The sequence below is a fragment of the Camelus bactrianus genome, chromosome 4, assembly GCF_048773025.1.
Source record: "Camelus bactrianus isolate YW-2024 breed Bactrian camel chromosome 4, ASM4877302v1, whole genome shotgun sequence".
Lineage (NCBI taxonomy): Eukaryota > Metazoa > Chordata > Mammalia > Artiodactyla > Camelidae > Camelus > Camelus bactrianus.
Window position 1 is genome coordinate 76,666,134 of NC_133542.1, and position 20,235 is coordinate 76,686,368.

The 20,235-nt window shown below is 59.5% G+C and overlaps 1 protein-coding gene across 4 annotated transcripts in view; it reads left to right on the forward strand.

The window, feature by feature from the left end:
* Positions 1–205: 205 nt before the first annotated feature.
* Positions 206–20,235, forward strand: part of COL5A1 (collagen type V alpha 1 chain) — a 143,430-nt gene continuing 123,400 nt past the window's right edge. For 2 of the 4 annotated variants that reach the window (XM_074362646.1, XM_074362647.1), the window contains exon 1: positions 206–730. In XM_074362646.1, the coding sequence (XP_074218747.1) occupies positions 610–730 (121 nt within the window). In that variant the 5' untranslated portion in view covers positions 206–609. The remainder of the gene's footprint in view (positions 731–20,235) is intronic. The other 2 variants (XR_012506641.1, XM_074362645.1) reach the window with 1 other exon arrangement.

The window sequence follows — 20,235 nt, forward strand, 5'->3', positions numbered from 1 at the left end:
CGGGGACGCCGCGCGCGCCCTGAGTCAGCTCCCGCCCCGGGCCAGCCCCTTCCCTGCTGCCACTCGCCCGCTGTCCCCACCCCCTCGCCCGCGGCGCCCAGTGGGAGGCGGGGGCCGGCCTGGCCGAGCCCAGCGCCGGCTCTGATTTGCTGCGGCCGTGAGGGAGCGACAGCCTCCGCGGGTGCCTTCCAGGGGAGAGGGAGGGAGGGAAAGGGGGAGAGTGCTCGGCGCCCAAGGCGAGGTCCGCACTCCTCGTCCCCGCGGCCGGCGCAGGACCTCACTCGGGCGGAGCGCCCACGGGGAGCGAGTCGCGGGGCGGCGGCGGCGAGGAGCAGGCGAGCAGGAGTTGGAGGAGGCGGGGAGGCCAGGGCGAGCCAGCCGAGCGGGGTCCGGGCGGCCCCGCGGGCCAAGGACGAGCCCTCCGCCCGTGGGCGAGCCCGCCAGCCGACCCTCCCGAGAGCCACCGCCACAAAGAGATCGGGCCAGCGCCTGCTCCCATGACTTCCTAAAGTTGTGCCGGCCCCGCTGAGTCCGCTGCCCGGGCCGTGCCCCGCGCCCCGCGCCCCGCGCGTCCCCGCGCGCCCGCCCCGCGCCCCGCGCCCCGCCGGCATGGACGTCCACACCCGCTGGAAAGCGCGCAGCGCGCTCCGCCCGGGCGCCCCGCTGCTGTCCCCGCCGGTGCTGCTGCTGCTGCTGCTGCTGCTGTGGGCGCCGCCTCCGAGCCGCGCAGGTACGGGAGGGCTCCGGGCGCTCGGGCGCGGCGGGCCGGGGGCCGGGGCGGCGGGGCGGCGGGGCCGGGCGTGCGGCCAGCGCGGCTGTCATCCCCGGGCGCCGCCGGCCTCTTCTGCGCCTGCACAACCTTCCCCCTTTGGCTGTGGAATGCGCGGGCCGAGACTCCAAATGCCATTAGCTGGGGGCCCCGGGGAGGGAGACACGCCGATACGGTACCCCGTGCGCCGGCGGGGCTGTCGGGGAGCCGAGGAAGGGCTCCGTGTTGCATCAGCCAGAGGGGCTGTCCACCTGGCAGGCAAACTTTTGTCCCCAAACTTGGCGTTCTCTGTCCCACATCACCAGAGCGCTGCTCTGGCCCCGCTGCAGAACTTCCTCTCCTGAAACCCGGGAAGGGTCGCCCCCTAGAGTCATAGAGGGGTCAGTTCTCCCCCGGCCTCCTGGGATGAGGGGCCACTGGGGGGCATCCCAGGAGCCGAGCCCCCAGCCCTGGACTTCTCCCGAGCATCCTCTCCCACTGCCTCCAGACTCTGCTGCCTCTCCTCTTCCCAGGGAAGAGGGCTTCCTGCAGTCCCTTCCACCTAAGTACTCAGTGAGCCGTACTGAGGGGCCCCAGGGGGTGGTAGAGCAGCCCTGCTCTCACACCCACCTCCTGACCTCCTGGAAAGCAGTTTTTCTTGTGTTTGCCACCCAGAGACGGGATTCACAGAGGAAAGCAGGGAGATGGTCCTGGAGTCCAGGTGGTGCGGGTTTCAGATGATGCGCAGATGTGGGACCCCTCCTGCCAGAGGCCTGCCCTTAGAAGGAGCCGTCACCAGCGGGCGGCCTCCACCAGGCGTGCCGGCACTGACAGCGGCCTGACTGGGTGCCTGCAGCCCTGACTCGGTCCCCCACGGGGACCTCCTACACATCCACTTTTGTGGTCGCCTGTGGGATGCGTCTTCATACACCCTCGGTCACTGGCGCTCAAGGCCCCAGAAGTCCCCTGAGTCCCCATTAACAGGTGGGGAGATGAGGCTCAGAGCCACAGTGCGGGCAGAGGGATGGGGCAGTGGCTCCGTGCACAGCTGTCCACTGAGAAGGCACTGCTTCCCCATCCTCCCCCTTCTCTCCTCCGCTTCATACTTGAGGACGTGTGGGAAGCATCACTTCCCATGTTCCACTTGCCAGTTGAGCTAGTCCCTCTCTTCCTGGCACAGCGAGTGCTCGGTGGGCCGAAGCGGGTGAACAGGAGTCGGGGTTTCTGGCCAATCAGGGGCTGGGGGAGGGGAGGAGAGAGTGGCATGGCCCTGGGGACCTGGGGTCTTTATCCCTAGCTGCCACCAGCGTGCCCTTGGGCCCTGGGCTAACCGAGCTTTGTGTTTTTCCCGGGGTCACTGAAGCTGGGGACAATAGCAGACTCCAGGAAAGTGATGTGGCTCAGGGTGGGCGAGGTGGTCAGGGGACCCCATGTTGGCCCAGGGACACAGCCCTGTCCCAGCTCCTCTGCTGGGCTTTCCCTCAGGAACTCAGGTAGGAATTCGTCCGGGGCTGGGTGCTGGCGGGGGAGCACACAGTGCGCGTTTGCCTGGGTTTGGGGTCGGCTGTCTGCCCCACCCCCCATTGCTGCCCCCTGTCCATCCCCACTTTCTCTCCCTGACCGAGCGTGGCACGGGGTGGCTGCCTGGACCGTGGCTGTGGAGTTGGACATGTTGCTTTTGTCCAGAAGATGTTGAGAGCCTGTGAAAAAGCCACTTCTCTGGGTGGGTTTCACAGAGCTCCCCCGCCCTCCCAGGGTGGGACCCGTTTTGAAGTCATCCTCAGTGCGCAGCCAGCGGGAGCGGCTGTCCGCAGAGATGCAGGGGAGGCCGTCTTCCAGCAGCTCGCTCCTCTCCATTTTGGGACTCGCCAGATGTTTCCCGAGTTCTCCCTGAACACGGCTCTTTTTCCTACCTTCTTCTTGGCCAAGTGTGTGAAGGAATGAGAAGGAAGGTTGCATTTGGGGCCGCCTAACATTGTAACGGGCAAAGGGGAGTATGTGAAATGAAACATGACCCCAATATTTGGAAATTGAGGTCATCTCCTTGGCGCGTCATTGGTTGGCGCTGGTCACGTGACTGCCTTCTGCAGTGATTCGGTGGGAAGAGTTGTCCAGGTTCTGTGGGGCTTGACAGGCAGCATATGGTTAAGTTCCCTCTGACTCAATCAAGTTGGCTGGAAAGACAGCCTTTTCCATCTCCTCCTCCCACCCCCCTCCCATAAAGGCACAGCCAGTGGGAGGGGCTGAGAAGCCAAGCTAGCTCCCCCAGGCCTCTCCCTCCTCTGGTCCAGACTTCGGTGGCTGGAGGCCTCGGAGCTGCCGTCACTGCCCAGCGCTGTGACCGCCGGCAGTGGCCGCGGGCGGGAGGGCCTTCCCCGTGTGGAGGCACGAAGTCCCCTCTCTGACGATGTCGCTCCAGGGCTGTTTCTGGGGTGCCAGCCAGAGCCTGCCCGTTACGCGCCCGTTGGAGTTTCTGGACTCTCACCACGGCCCGCCCTTAGCCGAGCACAGCTGATGCCCGCCTGCCCCGCCCTTGCCTTCTGGCGGTCTGGCCCTGTCGCCGGTCTCTGCCTCCTCCCCAGGTCACAGACATTGTTGGGTGGAGCCGAGGGGTGTGGGGACAGACGCCCGCTGCCCCCGCCCCTCACTTACTGAGTGACAGTGAGCGCAGACCAGCTCTGAGCCCCCGAGGGTCGAGATGCGCCACCCACAGCCCACGGCTCCGTCGCTGCGCCCGCCCTGGAGCCCGGATTTGCAGCAGGGGGCCGGGTGGGGTCCCAGCAGCTGGGAGATGGCACACGTGGTGGGTGCCCATAGAATGGCCTGTTCTTAGCCATGTGCCCACACTGTCTCACTGGACCCTCACCCCGACCTGCAAGGTGAGGGGGGCTGGTGCTCTGAGCCGCCCAGGGAGCCGGGGGCTGGGACCCCGGATTCTGGGCACTTGGGTCCTGGGTGAGCTCCATCTGCCTTTCCCCACCATTTACCAGCCCCCCCCTCCCCCACCGAGAGGCCCGCTGCCTGGAGCTGCGTTCGGCCTGGGGCTCAGCCCAGATGCAGCCCAGGGACAAGAGGGGCGGTCCATTTGGCCAGCAGAGTGTTTCTGTTTCCCTCGTGTCCCCCCTCCCTCCTTCCCCTGTCTGTTCCTCTCCTCCCTCCCCCGTTTTTATCTGAAAGTCATCAACTTGCCCCTGCAACGTGGCCTGCTGTCTCCACTTCTTCTTTTACCAGGCCCATGCTCACCTGCAGGACCTGCTGGCCTCCCGAGGCTTGCCTGCCCTGGGCCGGTTGTGGGGAGGCAGAGGTGAAGGCGGCGGCCCTGGCCCCAGGGGCCGGCAGGCTGGTGGGAGGCACTCACGTAGCCACTGTTCATTTCACTGTTCATCCTCCAGCTGAGCGTCGTTGAGAACAGTCTGGAGGGTGGCCCCACTAGGGAGATCTGGGGCGGCTTCCTGGAGGAGGTGATGCTAAACTTGGCCTTTCCCCTCTTCCTCCCTTCCTTTTGTCCCAGAAACACCCCAGAGTGCCTCCTTAGCAAGTGCCCTCATCATCCACCTCTGGCTTTGGTCTTGTCCGGGCCTCCTTCCTGGCAGGACATCCCCAGCCCCGCTCCACTGTTCTCCTGGGGCCACATCCCTTGGCTGGAAAGCCCCTCATTAACTCGGTTGGCGGGGCGCCCCTGGCACTGCCTGGCCCGGGAGTGCTGTGCCAGCAAAAGTGGCCGCTGTGAGAATGAGGGGGCCTCTGAGGGGACAGGAGGGAGGCCGGGGCCTTCCTTAACTCTCTCTGGGCCCCGCACGGAGATGGTCTGATGGGTGCCGCCTGCCCGGGCCTGGAGGGTCCTGGCCACGTTGGGTCCCCATGCTGGGCGCAGCAGCCAGCCGTGGGAGGGGCCAGTCTTTGGCGGTCAGATTGTTGAACCCAAGGCAGCGGGGATGGTTGGGAGGCCAGTGTGAGCTGAGTTTCTCTGCCTCTGAGGGTTGGCTGGGCCGGGGCCAGTCACCGTGCCTCGGCCTTCCCTGCCGGAAAACCTCTTTCTTGCTCTGAGGGTGGTTGTGGAGACCGGCTGAGTCAGTCCACGGGAACAGCGTGTTGCTGAGACACAGGAAACACCTGATGAATGGAGGGTCTTACGTCTGCTGTCTTGGGGGGGGGTGTTTGCAAAAGGAAAAAGCACTGTTGCCACAATTCTTCTGTATTTAAAAAACTTTTATAAATGCCTTCCTTCTTTCTTTTCTTAAATTGACGTATAGTCAGTTTACAATGTGTGTCAATTTCCAGTGCACAGCATCATGTCTCAGTCACACGCACACACATACATTCACTTTCATATTCTTTTCCACTGCAGGTTACTACGAGATGCTGAGTACCGTTCCCTGTGTTACACAGTATGAAATTGTTGTTTGTCTATTTTATACATAGTAGTTAGTATCTGCAGATCTCAAACTCCCAATTTATTCTTTCCCACCTCCTTCCCCCGGTAACCATGAGTTTGTTCTCTATGTTGTGAGTCTGTTTCTGTTTTGTAGATGAGTTCACTCGTGTCTTTTTTTTTTTTTTTTAGAGATTTCACATATAAGTGATATTATATGGTATTTTTCTTTCTCTTTCTGACTTTACTTAGAATGACAGTCTCCAGGTCCATCCATGTTGCTGTAAATGGCATTACTTTATTCTTTTTTATGGCTGAGTAGTATTCCATTGTATAAATACACCACAACTTCTTTATCCAGTCATCTGTCTGGACATCTAGGTTGCTTGTGTGTCTTGGCTGTTGTATGTAGTGCTGCTGTGGACACTGGGGTGCATGAGTCTTTCCACATTAGAGCTCCCTCCAGATACATGCCCAGGAGTGGGATTGCTGGGCCATAGCTATGATGCTCTTTAAATGCAAGTACTCCAGAGGGAGCCCAGTGTAGGGAGCATGTCTGTCCAAGGAGGCTCTGGGGCTGGTGAGACCCTTGGGGCGACACATGTGAAAATGCTTTACAAGCCCAGTCGAGGGTTGTGCACGTGTGTCTGCGTGTATGTGTTGAAGCATGTGGGTGCATGTGATGTGTGGGTTTGTGTGGACCCACATGTGTGTTTGTGTTTGTGGGTGTACACAAATGTGCACACGCACGTCCAGGCACAGGTACGTGTGTTTTCACCATCTGCCAAGGCAGGGCCTGATGTCTTGGTGGAACTCCTGGCGAGGCTGCGTCTCCCTCCTTATCGCACCCCACCCCTGCCAGATGGAAGAGGAGGAGATGGAAACGTGGCCGCGGAGCCAGCTGGGCGGCCGCGAGGCTGTGGGTCCAGCCCCGGGACAAGTGAGGTCCGGCGGAGTCTGAGAACCTGACGAGTCCTTTTTCACTCCCGGGAGGCGATGTTTTCTTAGAGCCTCTGCCTTTCCCTCTGGTTCTCCCCTCTAATCGGCTCATCTGATGTCTGCACTTGGCCAATGTTAGTGTTAAGATTCTGGCCTGGCTCGTGGAGATACTGGTAACACCGGCAGAGCTGCTGGTGCCACGGGACGTGGCCTGGAGACCCAGTGCGGGTGACCGTCCTGGGTGGGCAGCGGGAGCGGGATGGCCTGGGTTCACATCTCGGCTCCATCCCCACCAGCTGTGCCATTGGCCTGTTTCCCCATCTGTAAGAAGGGGTTTTGACTGTGGCTCCTGCAGGGTTCTCAAGACGGTTCTGTGCACAGTGTGTACAAAGCACAGAGCAAGACCCTCTCACTGTGTCACTGTTATGTCCTCCCCGGGCCCTGAGGCGGCAGGAGGCAGTGGGTTTGGGGCCCGGTGGGAGTTCCTGGCTCTGCTCACTGGCTGGTCTTATGAGTGGCTCCCTCTGTCCTGGGAGTTTTCACACTGGTGCCTCCTCACGTGTAAGCAGCAGAGGTGACCCGGGCAGTGCCCATGGGTGGGTTTATCCGACCCCTTGCCTGAGCATGGAACTTGCATCCTGGGGCAGTCGTGGGACGTTTCATGGTCAGCACACCCCTCCCTTTCCCCTTGGACCACTCTCTACTTCAAGGAGGAACTGGGGCCCAGTGATAGGAATGGATGTGCCTACATCCTGCCTCCAGGGCTGTGGTCTTCCCTCTGAGACAGGACCATGACTGATGGCTGACCATCTGAAGGGCGCATCCAGGATGGGTCCCCGCAGGGGCTTTGCTAACTCAGACGCCATTACTGCCCCAGCCCGGCCCCAGGCGGCTGGAACGGGGTCCATAGAATGAGTAAATTCTTGGTCAGATGTGTGTGGCTTCTCGGTGGGCTCTGGGGCACTTTGTGTCACGTACGTCCCACGGTCTGAGCCATCATCCTGTTAGCTTCGACTCACCCGCTGGCTTTTCAGGCAGATTCCCAACCTAAGGAATAGCCCACACGAGGAGTAATGTCGCCACTCTTTGGTGACTCAGACCTAAGAAATGGGAACACAGTCTGACCTACTTTTCTCCAAATTTCGTTACACAGAGCTCCAGGGGTAGGCGCCCAGCCTGTTTCCTGTGGTGCTTCTGTGGGTGAAATGGGAGGTTCCTTTATTTTCTGTTTCCTAGGCCTGTGTCCTTTTGGGAGGAAACCCGTTCTTCTGCCCTGTTCTTTCCTGCCAGCACCTTTGCAATAGGGATTTTACTGGCCTCTTTGATTTTTTAAATAAATGCCAAAAGTGACATCGAAATGTGTGTATGTAGTGGGAGTGATTTGACTGTAAAAACTCTGACCCTTGTGTTGGAAAAATAGCGATCTGTCAGTGCAGAAGAGTGAGCATTTCAACCTGAATGGAGGTGGGAAGTGACTGTCTTGCGTTCTGCTGGCAGGGTGACGGGAGGGTGGCAGGCGAGGCATTAGCGGGGATCTTCCCTGGGCGGCTGCGGGGGACCTCAGGGGAGGCTGGCCCCTGTGTGGAGAACTCGGGGCTGACTGGCTGTGTTTCAAGTGCTTGTGGACCTCTAACATGAGTCAGGCCTGTGCCAGGTATGGGCAGCAGGTGCACAGGTGAGCAGGGGCCAAGCACCCCTGCCCTGGGGGAGCTTCTGGTGCACTGCGGGAATCAGACTCCTGAATAGGTGATTGTGTCTGGTGAAGTGCAAAGTGGGAGGTAGTGAAACATTCACCAGCCAATCAGAGGGAGGCACCCGCCAGCCCCTGGGCCACTGGCCAATCAGAGGGAGGCACCCGCCAGCCCCTGGAAAACCAACCAATCAGAGGGAGGCCCCTGCTAGCCCAGCGGGGCTCTAGCCAGTCGGATACCAGCCTGTTTTGTCAGGGTCTGGCTTTTGGGGTCCCACCCCACGAGCTTGAAGGGAGGTGTCCCTTGGTGGACCCAGGTGGCGCTTTCCCGTGTGTGCCCTTCCCCTGGCTGCTGTTCATATGTAAGCAGACCCTGCTCTGGCGTCTTACCTGTGGAGTGCCCGTGACCCCCACACCTGCCTGGACAGGCGCGGAGGCGGCTCTGTGAGCCCAGCAGGCCCGAAGGAGTGACGGCCGCCCTCCGCCTCCCAGGGAGAGGCACACCGGTCACGGGCGTGTGCGCTGCTGTTAGGTGCCGTTCTCACAGCCAGGCGAGGGGGCTCCGGCAGCTCCTGGCTCCTGTTCGCTGTGGGACAGCCCTGCGGCGGCAGGGTCCTTGTGCTTCAGGAAGAGGCCCCCGGCCGCCACCAGCCATGAGTAGCCTCTGCCCCTCCGCCTCGATTCCTCCTCCTTCGTTTCTGACGCGTAAAGCTGGGAGTGCGGCGTAGGCTCAGCTTGCTGAACGTCGAGGCCTTCTTGGGGAGGACAGCTGTTAGCCAGTGGGCCCTGGGGCCCTGGACCACGTGGGTCAGTACAGGAGCCTGTTGGGTGGTAGGTGTCCTGCACAGGGGAGGGTGCGGTGGGGAAAGAAAGACTGGCCCTGAGCCCCAGATTCAGTTTGTGAGGGCCCCGCTTGGGAGGCGGTGTCTTCATGTCTGCTGGGGTGAAGTCACTGGGACCCGTCTTTACAGTCACGTCTCTTCTTTCGCACTCTTCTTTTTTCTTTGGGGAGAATCTGAAACCCTTCCTTCTTTGAGGCTGTTCTGTGTCCTCCTGGGACAGGAGGTCGAGGAGGCAGCCTCCCTTGTCAGTGCTCAGTGTAGAATTTGCTCTTCTAGGGGGAGAGGGTCCCTCGACCGGTTGCTTTCATGCAGAGAAGGAGGAAGGGGGCTGCATCTTCCGTAGCTCATGGACCAGAAAGCGTTCACGTTGAGCAGGTGGGATGAAGAGCATGTTCTTGGATGGAAGTGCAGAAACAGGATTTCTAAGTGTAATTTTTTTTTAAATTGTAATAATTTTTTAAAATTTCATTTAAAAAAATTTGTGGGGGAGGGAGATAATTAGGCTGATGTATTTATTTTTAGAGGAGGTGCTGGGGCTGGAACCTGGGCCCAGGTCCCTGCGCACGCCAGGCGTGTGCTCTGCCACTTGAGCTACACCCTCCCCCACAAGTGTAATTCTTTTCCAGGGAAACTTTGCTAATGCTATTTAGGTTCATACTTTAAATGATGGCTGTTTGGGGCCATGGCTCCATTTCAGTGAACTCTGGGATCCTATGGAGATTCCGGGGCCCTCAGTGTGGTGGCGCCGGTGCTCTGCTCCGGAGGGCCTGGGGTGGCGGTGCAGGGCTCACACCTGGGCAGGGCGGTGGGGCGGCTCGGCCCGGTGATGCCAGAGTCTCCGGGGGGAGGAGCTGGCGCCGGCTGGCTGAGTGGAGGGGTGTGGGAGGGAGGCCAGCGATCCTGCAGGACCTCTTCTCCCACCTGAAACAGGTGGAGTGCAGGTATCAGCATGAATGATGGGGTAGGGGCACCTAAGGGGGAGAAGTGCCAGGAGGGAAGTGAGGGAGAGGCAGGTGCTCCCCGACCCCGGTGTCCTCCCCGCTGTCTTCACGGCGCCCCACCTCTGGAAGGGGCAGTGGTGCTTCACCTGCCTTCCTGCCTGGAGGGCAGGCTCTCCCTTCCCCTAAGGAAGGACTGTTGTTCTGCGGTAGCGCAGAACAGAGATCGGGAGACTGCGGGGCGGGGAAGGTGACCCTTGAGAGGAGGGGACGACTCGCGCTCAGCTCCAGAGAGTTGTTGTTGTTGTTGTTGTGTTGTTGTTGTCGTCAGGGCACATTTCAAACACAGCACAGCAGATCCCCACCATCCACGCAGGTTTGACAAGGATCGGCCCTCGGCCAGCCCTTTCCTGTGGTGCAGCCCCCACCCGCCCCCGTCCACCCAGTCACCGTGAAGCTGGTCCCTGATGGCACGTCCCACGCAACTCTCATCTGCGTTCACAGCGCATTAAGCACGTGCACTTCTGTCTTTGTGGCGCCATCAGTGCGGGAGGGCATCCCCACCTAAGGGACACAGAGGGGCTCAGCCAGTCCAGTACACTGAGTGGGGAGGGGAGGAGTTGGCGCCACTGACCCCCAGGCTCTCAGCCCCTCTGTGAGCTGGGAGGGCAGGGACCTTGCTTCCTCCCCATCCCAATGTGCCTGGTCTCAGTACAGGTGCCAAGACACCTAGGAGGGACTGTCTATGCCGCAGTCCCCCATCTGTGAAAGGGGCACAAACTGCACCCGTCTCACCGGCCGCTGCGGGGAACGCAGGCACTCAGCACGTAGGTTGCTCAGGGCCTTCACAGCGCTTGCGCTGGCCTTGGCTTCATGCTGCTGTGAGTTTCAGGCACGAGGTCAGTGTTCGGCCCCTGTGTTGGTGTGTTTGGGGTGCTCACCTGTGCCTCGGCACCGAGCCGCCGTGGCTCATCGAGGGGCCTCAGGAGAGAACTCAGAGACCACCCTCGGTCCTGTACAGACCTGAGGAAGACCCGGGCTGGGCTCCTGGTGCAGACTCCGGACTCTTCTGCCAGCTCCAGCCACGGAGGGGGACACTCCTGAGGCGGGACACCCCGCTGTCTGCTGTTGGGAGGGGCCTGGATTCACTGTGTGAGCTGCTCCTGAACGACTTGACCGCAGTGATGAGTCCCTCCTCCCGGGCTCAGAGCTGGGCAGCTCCTAGTCCCCGGGGTCTCAGGCCGCCACTGAGAGCTGCCCGGGCCAAGCAGCAGAGGCGACAGCGTGGGTCCAGGCCTGGCTCAGCCTGGAGGCTGTGGGTGGGGACCAGAGGGAGCTTAGGGGTGCTTTCTGCTCAGGGTCACTTCAGCTGGAGCCCCCAGGAATGTCCCTGCTGGAGGGCTGGCCCCAGACGGCAGCTTTGCTGGCATTTTGCTGAGGGTGCAGTCCTCCAGTTCCAGGACCCTGGCCTGGGGCTACCCGGGAGCGTAGGGGGCTGGTGGCAGGTCCGGTTTCCTGCCAGGTGGGCTGTGAGGGTGCGCAGCAAGGGCGCCCTGAAGGCAAGTCGAGCGTCTTACCAGGAGGCCTCACTGAGCCAGTGGGCGGGCCTCTGGCCTTGGGGTCGTTTTGTGGACAAATAAACTCAGACCTGGAGGACTTCGAGGTCCGCAGGGTCACAGGCCCCTGAGAAGCGAGGGACCGGAGTCCGGTGCCCAGCGGCTGGAAGCCGCCGTCAGGGCTGTGTTTGAGCCGCGCAGACCTGTTCTGAGACCTGCGGCTGGTGGGGCGCTCAGGTCTGTCTCAGGGTCCCTCCTGTCCAGGGCAGAGCTGGTGCCCCCTGTCTGCCGGGCACCCTGTTGAGGAGCTTCCGCGGTGCGGGTGGCGGTGCCCAGATGGAAAGCACTGCAGCCCAGCCTCCAGGGCCGTGGGTTTAGCTCTTGTGCCACCAAACGTGGGCTTGTGGGGGGCTTCAAGCTTCCGCGCTCGAAGAACTAGATTGAAAGCTGCTCTTAAGTGGAGATGTTCACTCCATTTTTCCTGTTCATGCCCTCCCCATGGCTTCAGCGCTGCCAGGGCCGTGGTGGGGCGGAGGGGGTGCGGGGGGCCGCCCGTCCTCACACACCCTGTGGCGCCCTGAGTCCCGCAGCGGGGACGGGCTCCCACCTCCCCTTCCTGGCCGGGGCCTGTCCGATTACAAACAGCTGCTTGGCCCGCGAGCAGCACTCGCAGACACTGGGGAGGACTGTTGTCGAGGGCAGGAAGGCCCAGGGTGGCGTGGGGGGCTTCTGCACCCTGGAGAGCTGGGAGCTGCCGGGCGGGCCAGTTGGCTTGGCCATCTTGCAGGCCCTCGGGTCCATCCATCACTCTGCAAGCGCATGGAGATGAGCCTAAAGGATCGTCAGCCTTTGGACCTGGGGGGTCCAGGGGCTGCTGGTCCGAGTCAGCCCTGGGGTCCTGGCCCCTCGGAGGCTTTGCCTTAACCCAGAGAACTGAGTAGAAGGAGTACGTGACACAGGAGAGAGGGGTGTCTGCCTGAGAATTTTCTCCGAAGGCGAAGAGTCAGATTCTCTGGGATGTTTTCCTTTCTTTAACTTTATCCTGAGTGCCTTTTCACATTGTTTTATCCCGATGGCATCTTTCCAGCGTCTGAGGCATCCCCATTTTGCAGGCAAGAAAACTGAGGCTCACAGAAGCCCCACAGCTGGCAAGTGGCAGAGTTGGAGCCTTTAAAATGGCATTTGAAGGTGGGGGGAGAGTGTAGCTCAGTGCTAGAGTGCCTGCTTAGCATGCATGAGGTCCTGGGTTCGACCTCCATGGATAAATAAATAAACCGAATTACCTCCTCCCACTTAAAAAAAAATAGCATTTGAGTTGTCAAAATTGGGTATCATCCAGCCTCCTGGGAACTGGGCCTTTGGATAGCAGACGTCACAGTGAGCTTCGGCCCCCTCAGAGGCCTGGCCTCTTTTGTCTCTGGGCGAGGAGGGTGGTGAAACCTGGTGGCCGCCTACACTTGTCCCCTGGGGCCCAGGCTGGGGGTGGGTGCCAGGCCTGGGTTCAGGGGGATGCAGGGCTGCATTCAGCCCCCACTTTGCAAAGCCACCCTGAGTCCTGGGCCCTCAGTGTCCTGCTCATGCTGCTCAGATGAGACCTACAGGATTAGATCTTGAGCCCTGCGTTCAGCTGCCAGTGGCATGTTTGTATACGGGGTCGGCGGAGGGGTGCCCTTGTTCTGAGTCAGTTTTTCCATTTTAGGGGGAAGGAAAGAGTGATGGGGAGGATTCTAGCCAGGTAAGCCCTGCCTGTTTAATGTCAGTTCACACGCGAAGAGAGAGACCCCTGGGACCCTGTGCCAGCAAACCAAATGTTGCAAGAGGTGTGGGTAGGGAACACTCAGACCACTCCCCCTCGGAGGGCAAGGTCGGGGTCGAGCAGTTGAGCAGATGTTCCAAGGGTGAGGCTGGTGTGGCTCAGCCATCACCTCTTCCGGGTCAGGGCAGCTGGACCAGGACAGCATCCACATCTTTAAACCATCAGCATTTCCAAAGGAGACAATAAACCGCCCTGAGAGGAGCCTGCCCAGCGGCCTGATTCCTGAGCGCGCCCTTGTCGGGAGCCCGACGCCGGCAAGTCGGCGGCCTGCCGGGGACCAGGCGCGAGAGGCCTGTTCTCGGTTTTCCCTCGGGGTGGCTCCTGAGTCTTCGAGGACTGTCAGCATCCTCAGAAGTTCTGTTCCTTGGGAGGCCCACCTCTCCCACTGACCGGGCAGGGCAGGTTCTACTGGGAAAAGTTGGGGAGTTTCAGGGAATAGGGCTCAGCCTGCAGAGGTGGTCCCGGACATTTCTAGGTGGAGGTCACGTCAGTTGGCAGAGGTCACGGGAAACAACGGGGAGGCAAGACCCTGGCTCACTGTTCTGACGTCGTGTTTCAAGGCCAAGTGTGGTGCGCTCCACCTAGAGGCCAAGGGCGGTACTGCAGCCCAGCTCTGCGGGACCCGACACCGGCGGGGCGGGGGCGGGGCTGCCACGCTCCGGTGCTGTGACCTCCAGAGCGTCCTTTCTCCCGTGCCCCAGCTTCTTCATGTGCGGGACGGAGCCGAGGATGTCTTCCTTGCAGGTTTGGGGGAGAGTTGAGGAGGCGCAGTTCAGACCTCCAGGCGGGCAGGGTCTCTCTGGATCTGTCACTTCCCGCGCTGCCCGCTGCCCGTAGGGGTGGCGGCTCAACAGAGAGCCAGGGATGGAGCGGAAAGTGCTCGGTAAACCCGGAGGGTGTCGGCCCACGTGGTGTGAGCGGCTCTCCCAAGCAGAGTGGGCGGACGTGCGGGGGCTGGGCTGTTCCGGGGGAGGACGGGAGGACCTCGCCCGCCGTCTGGCAGAGGCAGGTGTCCTGGTCCTGCTGCCCCTGGAGAGGCCAGAGGGGAGAGGGGGCAGGGGCCTGCCAGGGTCGCTCTGGAGCGTGGTCAGGCGAGCGTGGGCGGACAGCCGGGGGGGGGGGTTGGGGGGGACGAGCCCCTCGCGTTTGCCGGGTGGAGTCTGCGGGCTCGGGGCTCTGCTGGGTGGTCGCACGCTGACGTCAACCTCCAGGCTTCGCGGGCAGTCTGGGCCACCCCGACCCTTCACGGATGCCCAAGCAGATGACCTGTTTGCGGCAGGGTGCGCGCGTGCATGTCAGGTGCACCTAGGCGGGTTTGAGCCCCGTCCTGGTGTCTCCGGTCACACGGGCACTGATGCGCTGGCCGCGGCGCTGGACGTCTCCTGCATGTTGGGTGCCTGACACCCATGATTCTTTACTTTACCCAACACGCCCCTGAGGTCAGTCGCGTGAGGATGTGTCCCAGTGACTCAGCGGACAGGGAAGAGGCTTTGATTTGAGCGTGGCTCTGTGCGGCACCGCGGCCGCCCCCTCTGAGAACCCCGCCCGCCCCGCCCTCTGGGTAGTTTGCCCAGCTGTCACCCTGCTCCTTATCTGTGATCGCTCTGGATGACTCTTCGCAGGCCCTTTCACGCCAGGCTCCTTTCATTCCAGGATCAACGTCTTACCCTGTAAATAACTTCCAGAAACTCTTGCAGCCATGTTTTGGAATTCTTTACATACTGCCGGTTTCTGCCTGTTCTTCTTCACTTCTGAGCCCTCACATCGAATGGCTTCTGTTCTCCAGGACTTCCCGGGGAGCGACAGCACCACTCACGCTGCCCTGGGACGCCACCTCCTGCTTCTCCACCGGGAGCGCGGACGCCGGCGTCGTGAGCACCATGTGCTCAGAGCTGCCCTCCCCGGGCCGGCTGTTCTGCGGCGTCTGCCTCTTGCTTTCCACGATCTGCCTTCCTGTGCTGAACTTAAGCCTGGACAAAAGCACTGGGCTCCCGGCGTATCTGGGAAGGCATGTCTGGTCGATATCTCGGCAGAAAAAAAAAAAGAGAAAGAGAAATGCTCTGAAGAGGGGTAGCCTGGTCTTCTCCCTGTCACTTGCTACGGTGCTGTCCGGTCTGATTTCTGCAGTAGTGACCGCAGCCGTGAATCTCTGCCCCCCCCAGGGGCCCCGACATCCTGCTGTGCTGAGCAGCCTCCCATCTCTGGGGTGTGTCAGCTGCACTTTTAGTGCACTTTTCTCTGACGACCCGCTGCTCCCCTCATCCCACTGCCCAGATCCTGCCTTCCACGCTGACTTCCCAGCGTCCTGGGAGGCCCCGGGCTGGTACTGTCATGCTGGTGCCAGCAGGACACATGCGGCCTGGTGCTGGCCGGGCACACAGCGCTTTCTGTCTGGGCCTTTCCAGGCTCCCTGATGGGCTGTTCCTATTCCTGGGCGGCGGGCGGAGGGGCCGCCGAGCAGCAGGGTGGCCCGGCTGGAGATCTCCCTGGCTCGGTCTCCCCCTTGTGTCCTTGCTGCCCATGGCACCTCATCTCCCCCAGCCCTGTTCCCGGCCTCAGCTCTCCCTCCTCAGAGGGACAGGGAGATGTGGGCACCCGGCAGCCTGGGTGGCAGGAGCTAACGTGCGTGGAGCACCCAGGCTACGGAGGCGATGCCCGGGGTCTGTTGTTAATCACGTCTTCCCTGGGCCACAGATTCTGTGCCCACATCTGTGACTCGAAACTCTGGAGCTGTTGGTGACGGAGGAGCTCGCTGCCTTGTGAACTGAGCCTTGTTCGTGTGTGTGCGCACCTCTGCGTGCCCCGCCTGCTGGGTTAGGCGCGTGGTGGGAAACGCACGAGAGACGCTGCCTCTGAATTACACCCCCCTAACGTTTTTGTGGGCGCCTGCAGGGCTGAAGGCAGCGTGTGTGGCTTTGCCAAGGGGGTGGTTGAAGAGATCGTCATCCCCAAATGCAATTCAGCAACTAGTGAGCACCCGCTGTATGCACACTGCTGTGCCGGGGCCATTGCACGCGGCCGTGCTGGGAAGCCTCACACCCTGGGCCCGGCGGGAGGGGGCGCCCTTGCCTAACACGGGCTGAGCCCCCGGCCTTGGAAACCAGGGCTCCCCATCCTGGGGTCAGTGAGCTGTGACCCCTGGCTGTTCCCGGGCTCAGCTAGCCTCACTTCCCTTGTGCTGCTCCGTTTACATGACAGTCCCCGAGGAAGGAAGGGTCGTGTCCTCCGAGTGCCGGACACTGGAGGTCAGAGGTCAGAGACCCACGCTGATGGCATGGGCGGGGCCAGGGCCAGGCTGGGCCCTGACTGTCCAGCTCTGTGTCCCTCTCCTTCAGTGTCTTCCTCCGCCTTTTCACCTTTAACTCTATATATGTATATATACATATATGTACATATATGTATTTTAGTGAAAAAGTTACATGTTCGTTAGAGGCATTTTGGAAAATCAGAAAAAATAGAAAGAAGAAAATAAAGATCACCCATAACGCCCAGACTCCAACTCCGCTGGCTCTGCGCACAGAGAACAAGGAGGGAAGAGACCTCGCGGCGTCTGACCTGGAAGCTCCCGGGGGCACGCTGGGCCAGGGGCCTTGCCCACGCCGGCGCCCCCTCCCCGCAGAGGGAGGCCTCGGAGCCCAGCTTGGGCGTCCTCACTTCGCGTGGTACGGAAGGCACTCTGTCCCCACCCGTGACAGCTGGCAAACAGCCTAATTGACTTCAGGAGCCTCCCATTGCTGGGCGCGGGGGCATTTCCCACTTTTTGATATTGTAGGTGGCTGTGCTTTCATGAAGCACGCCGATTCGGGCTTCACCTGACCTGCTTCCACTGTGGGGGCTCACACGTACCCTCCTGGGGGAGGAGAGCGTCCTAGGGGGATGGGTGAGCAGCAGAACCTCCCTTCCATGTGGGACATGAAGGGGGTGCAAAGCCATCACTCTGTGGCTTTTCAGTCATTCAGAGTTTGATAAAGGTGACCTTTCACATTGGCTGGAAAAGAAAGGATTAGTCATTGAAATCGGCTGGGATCATGAAGAAGCCATCTGGGAAAAAGAACTTGGATGCTGCCTCACCCTTGCACCAAAATGTATTCCAGATGGATCAGTGATTGTGAACTTTAAAAACAAAACCATCAAACTACTAGAAGAAAATATGGCAGACTGGGCTTTATGATCTCGGGATGAGAAGGTCTTTCTCAGGATGACATAAACCGAAGAAGTTACAAAAGAAAAAAAAATTTAACTCTGTAAGAGTCAAGACTTTTCTCTCTGGCCAGAACAACCCCCCAAACAACCCATCACCATAAGAAAAGAATAAGAAAATACGTGTCTCACAGAAAAGGGGGTGTCACGCTGTTATATTCAAAGAACTGCAAATCAGTAAGAAACAGCCAGGACCCAAAGCGAAAAAAAAAAAGAAAAGTGGACAAAAGACACGAATGGTTCTCAGAAGGGCCCAGGGGCTGTTGGATGTGTGGGGCGGCGCTTGGCCTTACTCGCCGCGCTCACAAGAAGGGAGCGCCCGTGAAGCCCAGGGAGACCCGCTTCTCCCCGGGCCAGGCGGGCCAAGAGCAAACACGGGGAACGCGCACTGCTGGCTCCAGCAGGGGGCGGTGGGTGCCCTCCTGGGCTGTGCTTCTACAAAAGGCTTTTGCAGCGTCTATCGAAATCTTAAAATGCATGTACTCTGACCTGGCAACTCCACACCTGGGAGTGCCTCCTGTTGATACGCACACACGAGTGTGCAGACACCGGCGATTAGAAAGTCATGGGGCCCTGCCTGCAAGGGCAGAGGGCTGATATAACCAGGTGCACATCTTGGGAGCTGTTCAGACAAGTGACCGAGCCGTTCTGGAAGAGAACACTGCGCAGCAGCTACGAGAGTGGGATTTACATGCCTTTACACTTCCTGAAATGGATCAATCTCCAAGGCGCACAAGTAAAGGAAGGCCGCGTGAAGAATGTGCCGCTTAGTATGGATCCACCTCTATCAAACAGACACCGAAATCCAGGCCTGCATATTTGCAGATGACAAGGAAGGACACACTAAAATGGGGACTTAACGGTTTTTTTCAGAGGGGACATCTGAGTACGTGGGGGTGCGTTTCTCTCCAGCACCTTTTGAATTGGGTGAATGTGTTGTTAAAATAGGTGGGCTGGTTGGGTTGGCAGCCCTGGGTGCTGTGTGCCTCTCCTGCTGGTGGGCAGATGCTTTTGGCTGGAATGATTCAGTCAATTAAAAAGATTTGTGGTCAAAAAAGAAAAGAAAAAAAGACATAAAACCTACTCAGGAAGGGGCGGACTGGGTGGATTGAGCACGTACCATTCAGTGATCATTTGAAAACAGAAACACACACTTGCAGATTTTCAGAACTGAAATCAACAACCCCCATCCACTCAGTCTATAGATGGGGAGAGGGAGGGCCCTAGAGTCACATAGCAGATGGAGGGCAGAGCCCTATAGGCACTGTCTATTTTAACCATCTATCCATCCATCCATCCATCCATCCATCCATCCATCCATCCATCCAGACGTCTGTCCATCCAACCAAGCATCCACACATCCAACTGACCATCTGTTCATCTATCCAACCAACCATCCATCCATCCATCCATTCATCCATTCATCCATCCAGCCAGCCAGCCATCTGTCTATCCAACCAACCGTCCTTTCATCTATCCAACCATCCATCCATCCATCCATCCACGCATCCATCCATTCATCCACCCACTGACCCACACCTTAAATCCACCCATTGATCCAGATCATAAATCCATCCACCCACCCACCCACTGATCCATCTATTCTTTCATCAGAGCTCTGGGGTGCCCCCTCCATGAAACCACTTTCGATTGTTGCATCAGATTGTATAGGACCACCCGAGACTTCCACTCTCTACACTAGAGCTCCCGAGGGCACGGAACCACTGACTCACTTCGGAATCTGCAGTGCTTAGCATGGCACCAGGCACAGCTAGCTCCTCCTCAGGTTTATTGGCTTGAATTGAGAGGCAGGATAAATCCCGCTGCGGCAGCAGTGGGCAGTGCCGTCAGGGTAACAGTGGGGTGCTGGCAGCTTTTTAAGAGTTCAGGAGAGATGGGAAGCCCATGGCTCTCTAGCAGCTGGGGATGGAGGTAAACTGGGGCTCTCAGCAGAGGAGGGGCATGGACAGGTGGACAGAAGGCCTCCATTTGGCAGTAAAAGAGAAGATAAAGTTCACCTTGGGAGCTGGAAGGTGGAGAGTCCACGTTTCAAGATATTTGGTCCTAGACTCAGAGATTAGACTAACGCTCCAAATATTTTTACTAACTTTCCTTGACTGTGAAAATAAAGCATACTCATTACAGCAAATTTGGGAAATATGAAAATGCCGTTGTCTTTCCTTTCTGTCTAGTCTGCTTGGGCTGCTGTAATAAAACACCTCAGATTGGGTGGCCTATGAACGACAGAAACTTATTTCTCGTCTTTCTGATGGGTGGGAAGTCCAAGGTCAAGCCGCCAGCCTGGTTGGGGGAGGCCCCCTTTCTGGTCCATAGCTGGAGTTCCTTGCTGTGTTCTCACAAGACGGAAGGGGCGGGAGAATTCTCTGGAACCGTCATTGTTGGGGGTCAGGATTTCACCATATGGACTTTGGGGGGACACAGACTTGCCCCCCACTCCCCCCTTTGTGGCTGAGCTCACGTGCGGAAACAGCGCTGTGCGCCCGGACGCGCGGACGCTTCCCGCGCCGCTCACAGCAGGCCCTCTGCCGGCACTCCGGGGCTGCCAGCATCCCGCTGGGGGCTTGTCCTGGGCTCGCTTCGCGGCCCCTCTCCCGTTGGGCCGGGGCTGTTCCCAGCTGCTCAGGTTATAAATAACACTTGGTTTAACATCTTTTGGTGAATCCTTTGTCCCTCTGTGACTGTTTCCTCAGGATGGATTCCTAGATGTTGAGTCACTGCGTCAGAGCGCAGGAAGGACTTCAAGCCCGTTTACTGCAGAATTACATTCCCGCTAACCACGGGCAGCTCCTGCCCAGCTACTGCGCCCTGGCAGCCTTATCCTTGGGAGCTAAACCCGGGTGGACCCACGGATAGAACTGGGACACCCACCCTGCCGTAGGCCGGTCACCCCCCACCTTCTGCTTCTGGGAGGCAGCGATACCTGGGAACTGACATGGTCATCGCTGGGCCTGTGACCCATCCCAGGTCACCTGGGCATTTAGGGTCGCCGACGTTTCCTCGTCTGGAGAGCGGCATGGCACCTCCTACCCCATGGAGTTGCTGACAGATGTTGGATTATTACTAACAATTTCAGCGCACATGCCTTCCAAGCTTTAGATATTGCTTTCATTCAG